Source organism: Plectropomus leopardus, chromosome 20 (genome assembly GCF_026936395.1).
Source record: "Plectropomus leopardus strain MGB_pleo_1.0 chromosome 20, ASM2693639v1, whole genome shotgun sequence".
Lineage (NCBI taxonomy): Eukaryota > Metazoa > Chordata > Actinopteri > Perciformes > Serranidae > Plectropomus > Plectropomus leopardus.
The window spans coordinates 19,816,015-19,833,172 of NC_142195.1; the positions used below are offsets into that span (position 1 = coordinate 19,816,015).

Sequence of the window (17,158 nt, forward strand, 5' to 3'; positions counted from 1 at the left end):
ATTTTTAAAAAGTTTTGGATAAGTCATTTAATTTTGTTGTGTTAAAAGAAACTTGTGCTTGTAACTGCTTTAGCTCTGATATGTGTGTGACGTCCAAACTTTTTTGAATGTGGGCCGAATTAGATATTATGAAAAATACCTGGGAGCCAGCTGCTACTCACATCACATCGGTTATTTTAAAAACAGTCCCAGACAAATGCAACTGTTTCATCCTTGAGTGAAAAAGGATTCAACTTTGGTTCTCACTGTTGACTTTATGCCTCCTTGCTGTGACCATGTCTGACACCTAGCAGGAAATGTCTGCTGTTAGGCAACCGTTCTGTTTGTTTACTGTCTGTTTGTGAAAATACATTAGTTCTGCCTGCATAGTTCCTACGTGATCTACAAACTGTATGATAGTCCTGCCGTTGTGAAGTGAACGGACAAAATGTGATCCTTATCAAAACTGATCTTGCTTGTAAAATCAATATTGTGTGGAGAGCCTCATATAGTATACTTTGAAAGTCAAGCCATGGGCCATACTTGACCCCCGGGCTGGAATTTGGACATGCCTGATGAATGTCAACTAGCTAGAATTATGTTTCAATAGAGTTTGAATCTGATGTTTAAATAATGCTGGGTATGTAGGGCAAGTACTGTGCTGCATTTTAGCAGCCCTTGGTATTCAGTTGTCTCTCACAGGACAAATACGCACTTTTTTTTTTTACTGCCAGGAAAGAAGAGTGTGGTAGTTTAGAGTCAACCAGCCAACTGTCGGCTGTCCCTCTCCCACTCTGGCAGCATTAACACCTGAAGTAGTTTAAGAAGTTGTGAATGGTTATGCAAATCTTATTATTGGTCCTTGAAAAGTACTTTAAAAATTTTGAAATGTTGTCTGTGAAAATGTGTGCAAACCCTGAAAAAAGCCATATGCATCTACAAACTTCCCCAAAATTGTGATCACCCACCACAGGAGATCCCAAGGCCAAGTCAGGCTAGACTGTTTACACAATCCCTCCAGCATGTCGTGGTCTGCCCTGTGGTCTCCTCCCAGCTTTACAGGGAAGCACTGGGAGAGGCATTATGAGCAGATGCCTGAACAAACTCAACACAAAGCAGCACTTCTGCTCCGAGCTGCTGCTGGATATCCTGTAAGTCCTATTACCATGGAAATAGGAACCTTTTTTTAATTCTGTAGAGGCAAAATTACTGAGAATGTTTGTCTAATCTTTTTCTCCAAAACACTGATATGGTATTTAAGGACTGAATGACTACAGATAAACACATACACAAGGATCAACTTCCTTAATCAGATAAATGGAAAGAATTGGAGCATGCATTTTGAAATGTTACCTGGGTTGCAGAGCAGAGCAGACAGCCATGCTGCAATAATCACACAACAATGACTGATTCCTGCTGACTACTTTATGTTTAATAAGAGCAAGCCATTGAGCAGTGAGAGTAACACAGTGCAATATATGTAAACATAAATAGCTCGTCGTGAACAACATGAAAAAGTTAGTTTGTTGCTTGATCAGCTACTATCATTTTTTTTTCACTACTATTAGCATTAAAGGAGCAGCTGTTGAGTCCACAGCTTTGTTTACTGTGTTTGCCATTTTGGTTAAATGTATGTTAGCATGCTAAGATTTGCTAATTAACGCTACAGAATAAGTACAGCTGAGAGAATGTCATATTATTTGGTTTGTGACCAAAAACCTAAGACAAACTGAAACTTTGACCTTTAACCTCACAGAAAACTCAAGGGATGACCAAAGTCATCAGGATTCATCATCTAGGAGCCATTGTTGGTAGGAACCATGTCTGTACCCAATTTCATGGCAGTATCTACTCATTGTCAAGACATCAATAAAATCCAAAATGTCAACCTGCTGGTGGTGCTAGAGGAAATTTCAAAGGTGTAACCAATTTGTGGACTAGAAATATAGATGCAGTGTTGTCAGAGTGCACGACAGAAAGCTCCACTACCTTTTTTCTCTGAGAGGAAATAGAATATTTGCTGTTTACATGATTGGGTAAAAATTCATATACATTTATTAGGTGCTCGAAGGTCCAAACATCACTAAAGCATATATAATGCTGTCATATTGACATTTAAGGTGTGTTTATTGATTCACAATGACAACTCCTGCGTCCATTGCGAGAAAACTGTAGTTAGCTGGTAGCCCTTTAGCAGCAGAGTGAATTAGAAATAAAATGATTTTATAGTTAGCCAACTATACGCGATATGAAATGTGCATCTCATTTCTTTTTTTATTTGTGATACATTTACAAATAAAGATCACAAAGTATTGTGTATTTAAACGCACCGCCAGAGAAGTAGTTACATAACTTTAGAAACCAGCTATAGATGCGATCCGGTACTTAAACAAATAGCACTTCAGTCAGCCTTGTTGGGTCTTGCCAGCTTGTCTTGTTTCAACTTGCTGCCTCCTCCCTTCAGCCCCCGCTCATCTGGCAAACACACCTACTGTAATTCAGTATAATGGTAAGGGTGTGTGTGAATGTGCATGCGTGTGTTGTTTGTATTGTTATTCAGCATCCTCTTCTCAAAAAAAGAAGTCAGTTTCATATTTTTTATGCATTTACCTTTTATTCATCTTTGTTATTTGGCGTCATATATGTTTGTTTAATGAGACATTGTCTGAAAGGTAACGCGTTTGTTTTTCCCACAGATACCAGAGTTTTGTGAGTCAGCTTGAGTGAGTGATCAACTGAGGCATAAGATTAGTTTCTGAAATTTAAAGTTGCCACATAAATGTTTGGTATATTTGGTGTGAACAAGCGTGTGACTCAACCCATTTACAGATAAGGCAGAGGGAGGGGTGATTGTGTGTGTGTGTGTGTGTGTGTGTGTGTGTGTTTGTGGGAAAAAAAGGAGGCAGGTATTCACAGGTCTCGGCTTTCTTCCTCTTCCCTCCTTCCTTTTGTTACAGATTCCCTCACTGAAAGAGGAACTTCAGATTCTTTTTTCCAGGACCTTTGGCACACAGACACACACCTGGACAAACCAACATTTAAACTTCACAGCTTTCTTACTGCGACACCACGTCTGCTTTCTTTACTTCTGTAAGTAGATGTTTTCATTTTCTCGTATTTTGTTATGTTGCTGTCCTGTTTTATTATACAGTACGCCTGGCAGGGATGCCATTGTTAAGTTCAGTCACGCTATTTTGGGGGAAAACCTGAATGACGAGATGCTTGAGAAGTAAGATAACTTCACCACCACTGATAATCAGTAAACATACTGTACCATGCTGTATATCTCTGGATAATGAGCTGTCTTGTCTCTTAAATCTCAGAAGTAACTTTTTTCCCAGACTGTTGTATTTACATTGTATAAAGCTGTGATGCAACACGTTGGCAGTAAACGTCTTTCTAGTGTGGATTTACATTGTCTGTCTTGGTTGTATTTATGAGTTGAGAATCTAAAAACGCAGCCTTTGTGTCATAGATAGTTTCCAGTATGTTGGTGAATATTTACTGTACTGTTCAATAGATTCCGCTGATGAATTGTTTAACATGCATTTATTTTGTCATTAGAACAAGGTTGATGTTTCTCTAACAGGAGTCTTGAGTTGATACCAGGCAGCCCTGGCTCAGACTGAGTCAGTCGTCCTTTGGGTCTCTGTCTTTATACACTTAATGTTGATGATGAAACAACTTGAGTTGCTAGGAGGAGTACTTCCTTGTGTTTCACTTGCGGGGGGGAAAAAAATCTAATTTTTTCATTTAAGGTGGAAAGATGTACAGTTCTTCAAATGGTTTATTACACTCTCTGCAGTTAGGCTGCTAGACCTTTTTGGTCATTTGTATATGATGATTTAAAAGTAAAATATGTCAGAGGGTGAGACACCAAGCAACAAGCAGCTCATAGTTCCATACTAAGTATGAGCAGTGGAAATTGTTAAAAAGCTGTGCTGTATACACACATTAGCTTATGGCTGTTATTTTTGTTTTACATGTATAAAATAGAAATGTATACACATAACTTTTTGGTATTAATATGGGTGGTAAGGGGAATTATTAAGATAATTTTGGATTTTCTGACATAATTGGCATCCATGAAAGTCTGTTCCAATATACTGATGAAAACATCTTGTCAACTAGGGATCATTAAAACGTCAGACTGTCCCTGTCTTATACATTTACCACATTCTTTATGGCTTGCAAACTGTCCAATTATAGGCAGCACAGTCTTAAAATGTAAGTTTGAGAGCAGGACTACTATTGCCAACAAACTGCATAAAATCAGCCCAAGCACCAGATGAAAATACTCACATTGCACATGTCTGCATACCACAGATATGTTACATACAATCATTGTTTTTGAGGGAAATATTGCTGCATTTGGATGTGAATATTTTCCGGTTTCTATCCTCCTCTTTGACTGCAAACTTCTTTGGGTTGTGGGCAAAAATGTCATCTTGGGCTTTGGGAAAGACTGTTTTTCACCATTTTCTGACATTTTATAGACCAAAAAAAGATCAATTGATTGAGAAAATAATCAACAGATGAATTTTCAATGAAAATCATCATTAGTTGAAGCCCTAACAATAACCAAATGGTTTTGTTTATGCCTAAACATAACCCTGTGTTTAATCCTGGTGTTGTTGAAACATAAACATATTTGCTACATAATAAAGTGTTTGCTACATAATAACATACAAATGTTGCATATCTGTGGGTTGCAGAAACATAGGCTAAGTTACATTGCCAATACTGGTGACTGGATTGATGAAAGGTAGAACTACCAAATTAAAGAGACAGTGACATCTAGTGGATTTTTTTGCATAACAAACCTAAACCAAACTGTAGAGATGGCTCAGTCAGGTTGAGTTAAGTTCAACACATTTTTCATGAAGATATAGTCACTTAAAATGTGCCCTACCAAACCACTGAGCAGGACATTGCTGGCATGGGAAGAAACTTAGTCATGAAATGTGATGACTTCCATGCAGGAACAGCCACTGATCACATCACCTTTACTTCTATAAAGTGTCCTTCCCCTGGCTAACAAAGGTTCCTCAAAATAAGTTTTTGCAAACTCAGTCTAACCTATTTGGGACAAGATGATGACTAGACATAGTCTTCATACCACATGATTTCACAGCTTATTTTTATTTTTACTTACTGTTGGAAGAGTACAATGGTCGTTTCAGTATGTGTTGCTTGCAGACATGTTAGAGTGAACCTAGCCTGTGGAAACCCATTTGAGTTGTCTTTCAGAAAAAAACTCAGTGTCTTTTCTTTGTGTCTCCTTATTGTGTTTTAGGGTGTGACCTCCCTCCTCTTCCATTCTCTTTACACCTAGCACTCCCTCCTATATAACTCCATTGTTTCCTCCCTTCCTTTCACTCCCTTCTCTATAATGACCACCTCTTTCCCTCCTCCCCAACCGAGAGGCATCGACTACAACCTGCCGACCTGTGGAGAGACTCAGTGCAATGACCATGGTACTTGTGTGAGTCCTCCTGGCGGCGGCATTGGTTTGGTGTGCAACTGTGCGCTAGGCTACCGGGGCGAATTCTGCGAGGACACAGTCAACGGGGCATTAAGTGTACCACTAACCCTGAGTGTGCTGGCCGTCATCATCGGAGCGGTGATTGTGGCTTTCGTTGTTGCCAAGATGAGGCAGAGGCAAAAGAAAAGAAACAGGTACAGAAATATTGTTGAAAGTTTTATCATTCATTGTTCTTGAGGGAACAACTTGCTTATGCTAAGCAAAAATGCTTATTTGCTGTCTTTTCCAAAGTGAGATGAGAAGAATGATGTCAATCTTGTGTGTTACAAAAACAGCTAGAGGTTGGGCGTAATTAGCCTAGCTTAGCATAAAAACTGGAAGCAGAGGGAAACAGCTAGCTAGTTGTGAAGTGTACACATTGTCCTGTTTGTTTAAAGTTGAACTGAAACTGATATTAATTTATGTTGAGAAATCAAACCATTTGACACTGGACAGAGCCAGGCTAATTTCCTGCCATTTCTTTATGCTAGGCTAAGATATTTTTCATCCTGGCGCCAACACTATACTCAAGACATGACATTGATATTGATCCTCTTATCTTAGTCAAAAGGAAAACAAAAATAAAGTTGCACTGTCCATCAAAGTTTTGAAACATTGGATCTAAACTTAGTCAATGAACTCTTTCCTGATGAAGTAGAGGCTGATAGTAAACACAAGCAGTTATAGTCACATTGGCTGAACAGATTAAATCCCTTTTTCACACAGCACTACCACAATGAAGACCCCAGCATTTCCCTCCTCCGCCCATCTTTTCTGTTTCATGTCCAAGTTTCGTCTTTTGTGTAGCTATCACTGTGTTGGATATTATTAATGTAGTTATGGTGGGCGCCATTAGCATGACATAACAGATACACGTTGGGCAGCTCTTTCTGAACAACAAAAAAAATGGCATAATAATCTTATACCATCCGTGTTATATGGAGGTTTATCTCGACCCTGCTTGGAGGGTAAGCTCCTGGACCTTATTGTCTTACCGCTTACTAGACATTTACAGTTACTGTTCCTCCTCTTTGAGTTAGCTGCTAACTGCTGCTAGCTGCTTTTTTTTAATCTCAGAGTGATGGGTCACAAACATTAAACAATGTCTGAACATTATATTCATCCTGTCCTGTCAGCTAATACTTTTTACACAGACATCAATTTGGCTCTGTAAGTACCGTCATTTTTGGCTGAAAGGCACAATAACTCTGTCATTACATGTTCTAACATTATATACAAAACGCCGCAGTGAGAAAGCAGGGTTTTGTCTACATTTGTCGACATGTTTTCACTCATGAATGAAGGGTTCCATCATGCAACTGAAAATAATAGACCAACAACAAAACTGCCTGAAGTGAATGTCTGTTTTTGCTGCATGCAAGTTGCTACATGTCCATTCACCTGTGGTGCTCTCACCTGGTTCACACAATTACATCAACATAAGATAAGGAAATGTTCTCAAATTAATGTTGTGTTTTTGTTTGTAAACAGGAATCATATGGCAGAAAAACATGGCTACAACATTGATGTGTAATGTGGATGCATCTCCATTATATCTGAAGTAGGTATTTGGCTAAATATTCCAAAATGCTTTCCATTTTGTGTTTTATCACCTGGGAATCAAATTTGAGAATTGGACGCAAACTATGTACAAGTGTCATAGTTTAATTACAACAGTTAATTTTTGTGAAGGAAAATACTGCACCAAAACTACATTGCTTAATTAAAAACAATGCTCTGTAGCGCTACTAGTGGTCAAAAGCTCCACAGGGTACCTTTAACTGACAGACTGCTGACACTTTAAATATGTTTCTAAATGTGGATTTTTTAAATCACCATAACGAAGACAGAAAAAATAAATAAATAAAAATACGTAATCTCTCATTCTTTTCCAGGTTAACCATTAAATTGTGGCCAGTAACACTATGGAGCTTCCATCTTCTGCAGCACGCTTATAGCAGTTGGTTGAATTTTACCTTTTTTCAGTGGCTGACCTTTGACTTTTCCCTTTACAACTGATGTTGCAGCATCCCAAAACCTCAAATACTGAACTGATAAATGGAGTTAGATTAAGAATGATCCAACTTCTCTACAGTAATTGTGTTTTTCATGTATCATTTGACAATGGAAAAATATAACTTAAGGTATATATACCAGACACATGATTCACTGAGGGAAAATGGCATGCATCACAGAGTTCTGAAGCTGTTCATTTAGACAGGATATAGATGACTGACGCAGAGTATATTTACAGGCATGTGTGTAACTCTGGTATTTAATTAAGATGGATTCAGATTGGAGTCAATGAGTCTTTACCTCATGAACACAGCAGAGACATCTGTGCTTGAACAACATAGTTTTAGAGATAATGCCTCGTTTCAAAACAGTTTTGTTTTGTGTCCGTGTTTACGTATAGTATGTGCAAAATGCATTATTCTACAGATGAATAAAAGTCACTACAGAAATTGCAATAAAGTTGAAGAAAATGTACAAAAAGGAGATATATTACTGGAAGTCTGCCACAAAAGTTATATTCTTCATCGTATTTGAGGCAAATTCCGTACTGAAAAAACAGACCTAAAAACAGGAGTTTCGCCGACGGTTGGAGACTATGATTGTTTGAAATGAATGGACTTCTGATGGACTGGCATATGTACCCAGAACTATGTGGAAATGAATAATTGAAATTGAAAACTGAAAAACATCAGTTTGGGAATGAGGTTATGGTTGGGTTAGGTTACCATTATTTTCTTATTAGTGCAATAAAATGATATAGTTTTCCTTATTAATGCTCTGTATCCATTAGCAGCTTTTTATGTGTTCATTCACTTTAATAATCTTACTGTTATTTATAGAATTCTGATGCATTATTGTGGCTATCTAGTGCTAATAACCATTAAAGTTGTAACCACCAGTCCCACAAACAGTAGATTAAAAATATTTTGGTGTTGTGGGCATCTTTTTTGACTTCTCACGCACTGACTGAATTTGCCATTCTGCAAGAAATGAACAGACTTTTATAGACTAAAATGATCATGTTGTTCACAGTTTGAATGCACAGTGAGAAATGTCATGATCTGCCTGTACTGAAAATCTACTTCCTTCATCAGATTTCCCATATGAAAAAGCTCATTACTGGGTACATTTAGAAAAACATTCACCTATCAGTCACTCTTTTTGACAAAGAAGTAGCTTCCCTTAAATACAGAGAGATGACCCATGAGTGCCATAGTGCTGGTGAGTGATTCATTCTGCTGTGTTTTTGTATATAACGTTGAAAGAGTGAGTTCATGTGCCAAAAACTATTTCCATAGCAATCCATTCACATAAACCAGGGATTTTGACCAGATTTGATCTGTCACTACCTTTTGTTGAGGACTAAAGTCTTTAATCTGTCCTCACTAAGTTACTTTCAAGTGTTAAGTGCTTTGTGTGCTGTATTGTCTTTCTTTTGTACACTGCTGACTGAATTATTATGTTTTACATGCCTTTTCTGTAACTCTTTTGATACCATAAAACATTAGCAGGACAACTTTTTTTACAGTCTTGTTTTTCTTTATGTTTTTGTGTAGCTGTAATACAAATCAGTTCATGTAGTCAGACTGCATGTAACTACTGAGCACTGATGATGATCATGGAAGATGTTTTGAATGTTTAACACACTTAAGCCTCTCAAATTTATGAGTATGTGGAATAACAATTGTGTGTCAACGTGTGTACAATGTGTTGGGCACATTAAGCATGTGCATGTTTGTATATAAATGGATTGTAAGTTGCTCAACAGCCTGTCATTCTCTGTAAGAAGTGATGGCTCAGGCCAACAAAAAGAACAAAAAATAGCAGCCCAGTCACCAGACCAGAGATACTTTACAATTGTATGTTCCATATTTATTATATTAACATCTCTAAAGTGACTTGTATATGAGCAGCAGTTCACTTTTCAAGACCAACAAACTGCACTGGTTGTTTTTTAGCAAACACATTACTGCTTTTCCAAAAAGGACTATGCCACCAAAATGTGGGATTTATGCTAAAACATGATCTTTCTCTAACTTTAAGTTTTCTGCCTAACCATAACCACGAGTAAACCCAACCTGGGCCCACTCCTAACTTGTTGAATACCTTAACTTGGTCAGTGGCCCTCGGCGTCAGTGGCCCTCGGCGTCAGACACCGATGCACCAAGGAACCATTTAGTGGCTACATGAGATGCCCTGCATTTTTCGGTACTCCAAGCAACTGCTGTAGAACGGAGAGCGAGGAGGAAGGGGAAGTCTTATTATAGTAACACGTGTGTGCTAGTATAGCTGCATTCTATGTTAGTGATGTATGTCAAATGATTATAGCCTATGTGAATTATTAATATTATTTTGACAATAATAGTTTGATCCGCAGGGCCACTGAAGTATTTGATCAGTTAGGAGTGAGCATATGTTGGTTAAACCACATTGTAGAAACTCAGTGAAACACAGTTTTAACCATGTAGGTATAACATTTTCACATAACATACAAATGCTACATACCCATGGTTTGCAGATTTCTATAATGTCAACATTTACTCTGACAATTAGGTTGAAAAAATACCACTTTTTGGAGAAGTGAGAGTATTTGCCTAATTTTTTTGAGAGAATAAAAACAGTAATACATTTTTGCTCACCAAGTCCTCAGTAGCCTTAAAACCCAAAACTATGACTTCATTGTTAATTTATAACTCTACGACACCCAGTATTTCAGCTTGAGTCTCACCTATCACCTAAAAGTTAAAGGTGGCCATACATGAAAGAAAAAGGTGCATTCAAAGTACTGACCCAGAAAAAACAAAGCACCTTTTTCCCACAATTGCAGTGAACTATGTCAATAACCTGAAACTAAAATGTGTGCGCACGCCCTCCCAGATCCTGTTTTGCTTCATTCTAAAATTCCTTTCCTCTCATAAATGTTTGGCCCCAGATAGCAAAGATTGATTTGTTTCTTTTATATTTAAATATCTCGCAGTGCTTAATTTTAGAGGCTATTGTTAAAATGACTGCTGCTGGCTGATGCTTAAATTTTTACCAGCAATTATTGCCTTTTATTTACTAGTTAAGATGTTCCTGATAAACTGATCTGTGAAAAAAAAATGATTAATGTATGTAGGACCCTACAATTTTTGTGTGTAATCTTATGTACTATTTCATTTACACATATACTTTTCAATTATTAAGCCACTCACCAAACCAATGTTTTATATATACTTACTGCATAACCCCAACAGATTCATATAAACAAAGACTGTACTTTAGTCGGAACAAGTCGTTGCTAGAGAAGCACACATGCAGCTTTTCTAATCATGAAATATTTGCAGCTATGCAGGATTTTACATGAAAGATGTTCTTTTTCTTGATACTTCGTATCAGTTTACAATCACTTTGTTTTACGGCTGAGTCAGTTGTGTTGAAACTGATCAGTCTTTCACATGTCCTTGAGTTATTGCTGTCTGCCTTTGATTTTCAGTCCCATTTACATCAATTTATGTTGGTATTAAAGGTCTAGTGTGCAGGATTTAGGGACATCTGTTGGCAGAAATTGTATACAATATCCATAACAATGTTTTCATTAGTTCATAATCCCCTGAAAAAAAGAATACTTGCATTTGTGTTAGAATTAAGTATTAAATTCAGTTTCTCCCATCAGGCAAGGTAATTTTTGATTTTGGCAACTTTTTTTTTTTTTTTTTTACCCTTACTGGACTACGATAATCTGCTCTTTATGAAGGCACCACTACCTAAAGAAGTTGAACGCTGTATAGCATTGTGCTTTAAGTTTTATTACTTTCTACACATGCTGGTCCTCGGGGTTAGAATAAATCTTGGCAAAAAGCTTTCTGAATACATTCCCTTCTTCCTGAACTAATGTGCAAAAGTACCAGAAATTGTCAAAGCTGATAACTATGGAGGAATTTAAGTCCATTTTGAAGGATGGAGAAAATAGCACTCTTTGTCAGTGTGACTTAATTTTTCCACTGAAAAATGTTTTAGAAAATTGCACCTGTTTGCATTCAATTTCTCCTTTAATTTTTTTAAGGTTCATTTTTATTTTTGAACAGTGAGTTACCTTACTCTCAACATTGCACTTAAGTCCTGCAATGCTCTGTTTTTAGTTTGTGTTGTATTTATGTTTTTTGCTAATCCTTTTCTTGTGTGTGCGTGTGTTTGTGTGCGCACACACCGTATAACGTTGGTTTTGAAAAGTGCTATTCAAATAAACTCTTATATATTATATTATTGTATATATGATAACATTTCGTATAGCATTTTAACAGCTGCATAGCTACAGTTTGCAGCTAGGCCCACAGTAATCTTGTGAGAGACATGGTTCTACAAGTTAAAGCTATGTAATAAGCAGAATATTATATTACATGAATTATTTAATAAGTATATTTTTTTATTTATCCAATTAAATAGAATAAAACAAGGTGATGGGTGTGTCACTGTAAAATGATTATTACGATGTTTAATATGTTTCTCTGCTATAAGTTCAGAATGTGTAACAATACTGACAACAGGCAGCTGTCACTGTGTGTGTGTTGTGTATACACAAAAGCTGCTGCCTATTCAGCCCCTTTTTGGGATTAAATGACACAATAGTATCAGCTCCAATGTTTACTAAACTCAGCAGAAGCTGAGATGGGGAATGGGACTAATCTGTAATGACTGATCTTTGTTATCAGATAAAATATGTATCTGTTAAAACAAGAGGACGGATCTGCCACGAGGGTGATACTATGTCAACATAGTGTATAATCATCAGGCAGATGAAAAAAAAGTAGAGCAAAATGTCCAAAAGACTACATTTATAGCTTTTATAATTATGTATTTAAACATTTTTTACAGAAAAAAACATAGAGATTTTTTTTATTCTTATATTCATGTAATTTTCATCTAACTTTTTACTAATTTCTTGCTTATTTGGCCCTTTCTTCTCAAATTTCTCATTGTCTTCTTTCCTTGTTTGATATATCAGTTTGCACAATTCTTTAATCCATCTCCTTTTAATCTCCCAACTCTCTGGATGTGCAATAAAACCTTTGAAGGAAAACATTTTCCTCAGCGAATCAGTACAACGAGTCTATAAATAAAAACTGACGCCTTCTGTCACACCCTCAACGCACCGTCTATCCTCACCCCACCCATTCTGGACCATCATTTTATGAGTCACTGCATGTGACAATTCAATGGACAGCCATGTAATAAGACACAATACATCTTGAAAGCCTCTTTTAGAGGTCAGTCTGCATGAAGACGCCAGTGAATACATTTTTTTGGGTGTGTCATTGTTATCATGAAAATGAAGAATTAATGAAAGAGACTGTTAACCTCCAAATAAACAACACATTTTACCTGTAATGTTATTCATCAATCTAGAACGTTATAGTGTGAGTTGTCAAGTGCTGGAGATATCAGCGGCAGAGATGTCTGCTTTCTCTCCAATATAATGGAGCTAGGTAGCACTTGGCTTGTGGTGCTCAAAGCGCCACAATAAATACTTTTAAAAAACTCAATAGCAATGCCTCTTCCCAAACTCACAGCAAACTACACAAGCAAACCACACCACTGTGCAGTGAACAGGTGCATTTACTGCTAGCTCAGAACCACTCAAACTCTGGACTTTCACCAGGGAGCCTGCTGTTTGTTTCCCTTGTGAAAACAAAAGTCAGTGGAGTGATTTTAATAACAGTGTAGGAATTGTGTAGCAAATTACATATGATGTTATATATTAGTAGACATTAGTAGCAATCATACTTACAAACAATTAATTTTTTCTAAACCTAACCACATGCTTTTGTTGTCTAACCCAATAAAAAAACCTAAAACTGCAGATTTTCTCTTAAACTTATGTTGTAAGTTTAGTTTGAAAAAGACTGTATGCATGTAAAGAGCAGAAACTCTAGATTTCCTGTAAAAACAGAAGTATATTTCAAAAGACGCAATGCTTGTAACAAACATAAATTTACATGCCATCCCTGAAAGTCCAACACTGACGCAGGAGAGTAGCTTGTGCATCATATCTTTACTTGCAGAGCCAGTGACAAAGTGGTGGCATTTAACAAATTTGGGTAAGAAGGGATTGTAAAAATACGTACTTTTGATTTGGGGGTAAAACTTTCCCTTTAAGACTCATATCAATAGTACCTGGGTTGCTGACATTAATTCTGTTGCATTTATAAACTGTGAATATATTTTGTACATTCACATTTTTTTGGCTTCTCAGACGCACATTTCTCATAGTCAGCCAGAAGGTTTTTCCATTTCAGCTGATTACTTTGAGCAACCCTGGTCAGAAATCCTGTTCCTCAAGTATAGTAACAGTATTTGTATTTGAAGATTTTCTAGTACCCATTCTTGTTTTTACATCTGCAGGGGGGCAGACACATTCATTGCTGGAGTATCAGTACTTTGCTCTAGTGTCTGATTGTGATTTCTTGGTGGCCGATTTCACAACAAAAGACTCACCAGGAGCCACAGAGGGCTAAATTGTTCACTACAGTGGCGCCTTGTTTGAGATGATAAGCCAGTTTAAACAGAAGAGGTAATGTTGTTCGACAAGATGCTGAAAGAAACCAACTTCTCAGACCGGTCAGGCAACATTTTCTGTGTGTGTATGTGTAAAGACTGAGCAGACAGGACGGGGAGGCAGAGAAAGAAAAGTATCACTGTAAAATGCAGCCTGTTGATACATGTGTTTGAACAGTGTCTATAATGACTTCTTGTCACAGATGATAAAGTATATTTTCACCTTTCCTCTGACAAAACCATGACAAAACATTTTACCGCACTGCATCACAACCACAGTTTTTTTATTTTATGCACCCCTGCAGTAAATTTGAAATTTTCTACTATTCAGTTGAGGAAAAGGGCTCAGTCATCTGTTATCAGGAAACAGCGCACATTTATTAAACAGCACTTGTATCACAGAGTAGTTAGAACAATATTAATCACTTGTCCTGTGGTCCTACAAAATTAGCCATAACTGTAAAGTGCATAAGAGTATAGTATTTACATAAAATAGAGAAAAAAACAGCCAATATGCACAGAAAAAAATGCAAAAACCTTAAAGATGCAGACTATTTACAAATGGAATTCAACATAATTTGCATAATGTAAAAGACAGTCAACTTGATACCACTTTTCTTCAGACTTATTGAACAATATTTGTCTTTTCTTCCATTTTCTCACTTTATAATATTCATCTCGTCTTTACTGCACTATTTGAAGCACTTATCATATATCATAAGAATGCTAGAATTAATCATAACCCAGCTATGGCCATGATGAGACTCATCTGCAGGCCCTGCTCTGTCACTCACACATAATTTAACACTATTAATACTCAAAGATAAAGTGATTCTGCTTCACTTAATGGTGAGAATACAGTGATTTCATAATATTAATCTTTTCATACCAACAAATTATTATATTCTAGGGATGGGAATCACCAGGGGACCCACAATATGATATTACTACGATACTTGCATCACAATATTATTATTGTGTGAATTATTATTATGATTTTTCCATTTTACAGTTACTCATAACATACAGACCTATTGCAATGACATATTGCGATTTATTATGCTGCGTTTGTCAGCATCTTTTTTATTTAATAAGGTAAAGTTTTCAGTCTGTACATCTCACAGCAAATCATTTTTAGCCTATTCCAGCAAATATATCTTGCGGACTGAAAAAGTAATTGACTTTTAATAGTCTAGGCTACCAAAGTTTAATTTGTATATTTAATATTAACAATTTATAAAATAAAAAAGACACGACATAAAACATAAAATACTGTGAAAATATCCTGTATCAACCCCCATCCCTACAATATTCCATGTCTTAGAATAATCAAACTTTATGGTATTAGTATCTTATTGCTGCAACACTCCATAATATTATGGTACAGTTTAACTAAGTAGACTGTTTGTAATTTCATAAAGTCATTGAGTAAATACCATTGCTTCTTCATATAGGCCTATGTCCATTTTTAGCCCTTTGAAACCTGAGAAAATTGGCTTGATTTCTTTCAAAAACATGAGTACTGGAGGAAAAAAATAGCAAACAAGTATTAATAAGTACAAGAAAATACCTTAAAATTATTATTTAAAAAATCATAATAATTTTCTGACATCATTTTAAATATGCAATTATGATGATTTTTCTATAGCTTTTTTTTCCCTAGACATATTTCCCCCGCTTAAAAAAACAATCTAAATCCACAAATGTCTTGCAATTTGTTGAACATTTCTTACCAAGTTGCTCATCGCCCTTTCCCCCCGTGATTTTGCAAGAAATCAAACAAACTTGCTTGCGTTCATAGGCTTAAATACTTGTGAAAGCAACACAAGAAAAGTGATGTTGCTCCAGGTTTCAAAGGGTGGAGTTCTCTTCTCCTTGTGTGTCTCCAGATGTGGGGCATGGGTCTCTCATAGGTCTGCATCATAGGGTCTGCCGTTGTAGGAGGTGTTGACTGACCGGGCGGGGGTCTTGGCTCTTGGGAAGGACACATCATCATCCAGGGAGTCCTTTGAATATGGCACGCTGCTGCTGGCGCTGCTCCTGGCCCGGTTCAGGCTCGGCACATCGACCCGTCTCGGTGGCTGCTTCTGGTGGCTAAACCGGGGACCAGTGACCTCCTCAATCCGCCTTTCCCCTCTGTTCTTTCCTCCGCAACACCGGCAGATCCCGATGAACATGACAAAGCCAGCCAGGACCTCCATGATCCCGCCGATGTAGCCCAGGATGATGCAGTAGCCGACGCGCACAGATATGAGAGGAGACACCGATGTGACCTCTTCGAGGATGTGGGTGTACCAGGCGATGGGGATGATGGTCATGACGCCCGAGAGGAAGATCAACAGTCCACCCAGGCCAGCTATGGTCCAGTTGGGCCTGTCTTTCCAGCAGCGGACCCCTGGGATGGCCACAGCCAGCCCGAGTAGAGTTACGATGAGGGAGGCCACCATCAAACCCTGGGCGACCTCGATGATCTGGTTGCCGAAATATGTGGTGTCCGTCAGCCCGCACTCTGCTCTCGTATTGGTTGAGGTGGCCCTACAGATGTCCCAAATGCCCTGCTGGATGAACTCATCGGACGGGGTGTTGGGGAGGTCGTGGAGGGTCCTCCAGTTTGGGGCCACAGTGGCGGTCAGGTCCAGGATCCAGCCGCATGGAGCCAAAACCATCCCGAAGATCAGGATGCCCGGCGTGCGTAAAGATAAGCGGATCCATTCCTGCGTTGATCGCCTCGGCATGATTGCTGCTGCTGCTGTTGATGTTGCTGTGTTTATTTCCAAACACGGTGTAGTAATTTAGACAGGAGCGACTGAGTTTTGACAGCTGCTCTTAAAAAACACGTCTGACTGAAACTTTGGCCGTGGGCGGAGCTTTATCTGTCTGCCTCGGTCCCCAAGAAGGATAGGTGTGGTGCGCCGTGCGCAGCACAGAGCTTTTTCATCTCCACCTGCAGCAGCAGCAAAGACAGGGAGTTTCGACGAACCTTTTATCATGCAAATGTGTGATAAGTTATTAAGAACAGCAAACAGCGCTAGATTTTTGTCGCTACCATCAGTTGCGCAAGTTTAAAATATAAAAGTTCTTTACAAGGGCACAGGTTTCATTTCA

General features: G+C 37.8%; 2 protein-coding genes across 3 annotated transcripts; one reads left to right on the forward strand and one right to left on the reverse strand.

The window, feature by feature from the left end:
* The first annotated feature begins 2,502 nt into the window (after positions 1–2,502).
* On the forward strand, positions 2,503–9,035 carry LOC121959917 (uncharacterized). Of its 2 annotated transcripts, none has more exons than XM_088071075.1 (4): positions 2,503–3,069; positions 5,315–5,658; positions 6,995–7,064; positions 7,399–9,035. In XM_088071075.1, the coding sequence occupies exons 2-3, from the start codon at positions 5,372–5,374 to the stop codon at positions 7,035–7,037; spliced, it is 330 nt and encodes a 109-aa protein (XP_087927201.1). In that variant the 5' UTR covers positions 2,503–3,069; positions 5,315–5,371; the 3' UTR covers positions 7,038–7,064; positions 7,399–9,035. The 2 variants fall into 2 exon arrangements, with proteins under 2 accessions (XP_087927201.1, XP_087927200.1); XM_088071074.1 differs by having other exon boundaries at positions 2,509–3,069; positions 5,276–5,658.
* Positions 9,036–14,409: 5,374 nt separating this feature from the next.
* Positions 14,410–16,931, reverse strand: cldn23.1 (claudin 23.1). The gene has a single exon (XM_042509700.2). The coding sequence runs from the start codon at positions 16,786–16,788 to the stop codon at positions 15,961–15,963; it is 828 nt and encodes a 275-aa protein (XP_042365634.1). The 5' UTR covers positions 16,789–16,931; the 3' UTR covers positions 14,410–15,960.
* Between the last annotated feature and the right edge of the window lie 227 nt (positions 16,932–17,158).

Coding starts and splice junctions, on each gene's coding strand:
- cldn23.1 (XM_042509700.2), bottom strand. CDS start 16,788: ATGCCGAGGCGATCAACGCAGGAATGGATCCGCTTATCTTTACGCACG.
- LOC121959917 (XM_088071075.1), top strand. CDS start 5,372: ATGACCACCTCTTTCCCTCCTCCCCAACCGAGAGGCATCGACTACAAC. Junction 5,659..6,994: donor AGGCAAAAGAAAAGAAACAG/GTACAGAAATAT, acceptor GTTTGTAAACAG/GAATCATATGGCAGAAAAAC.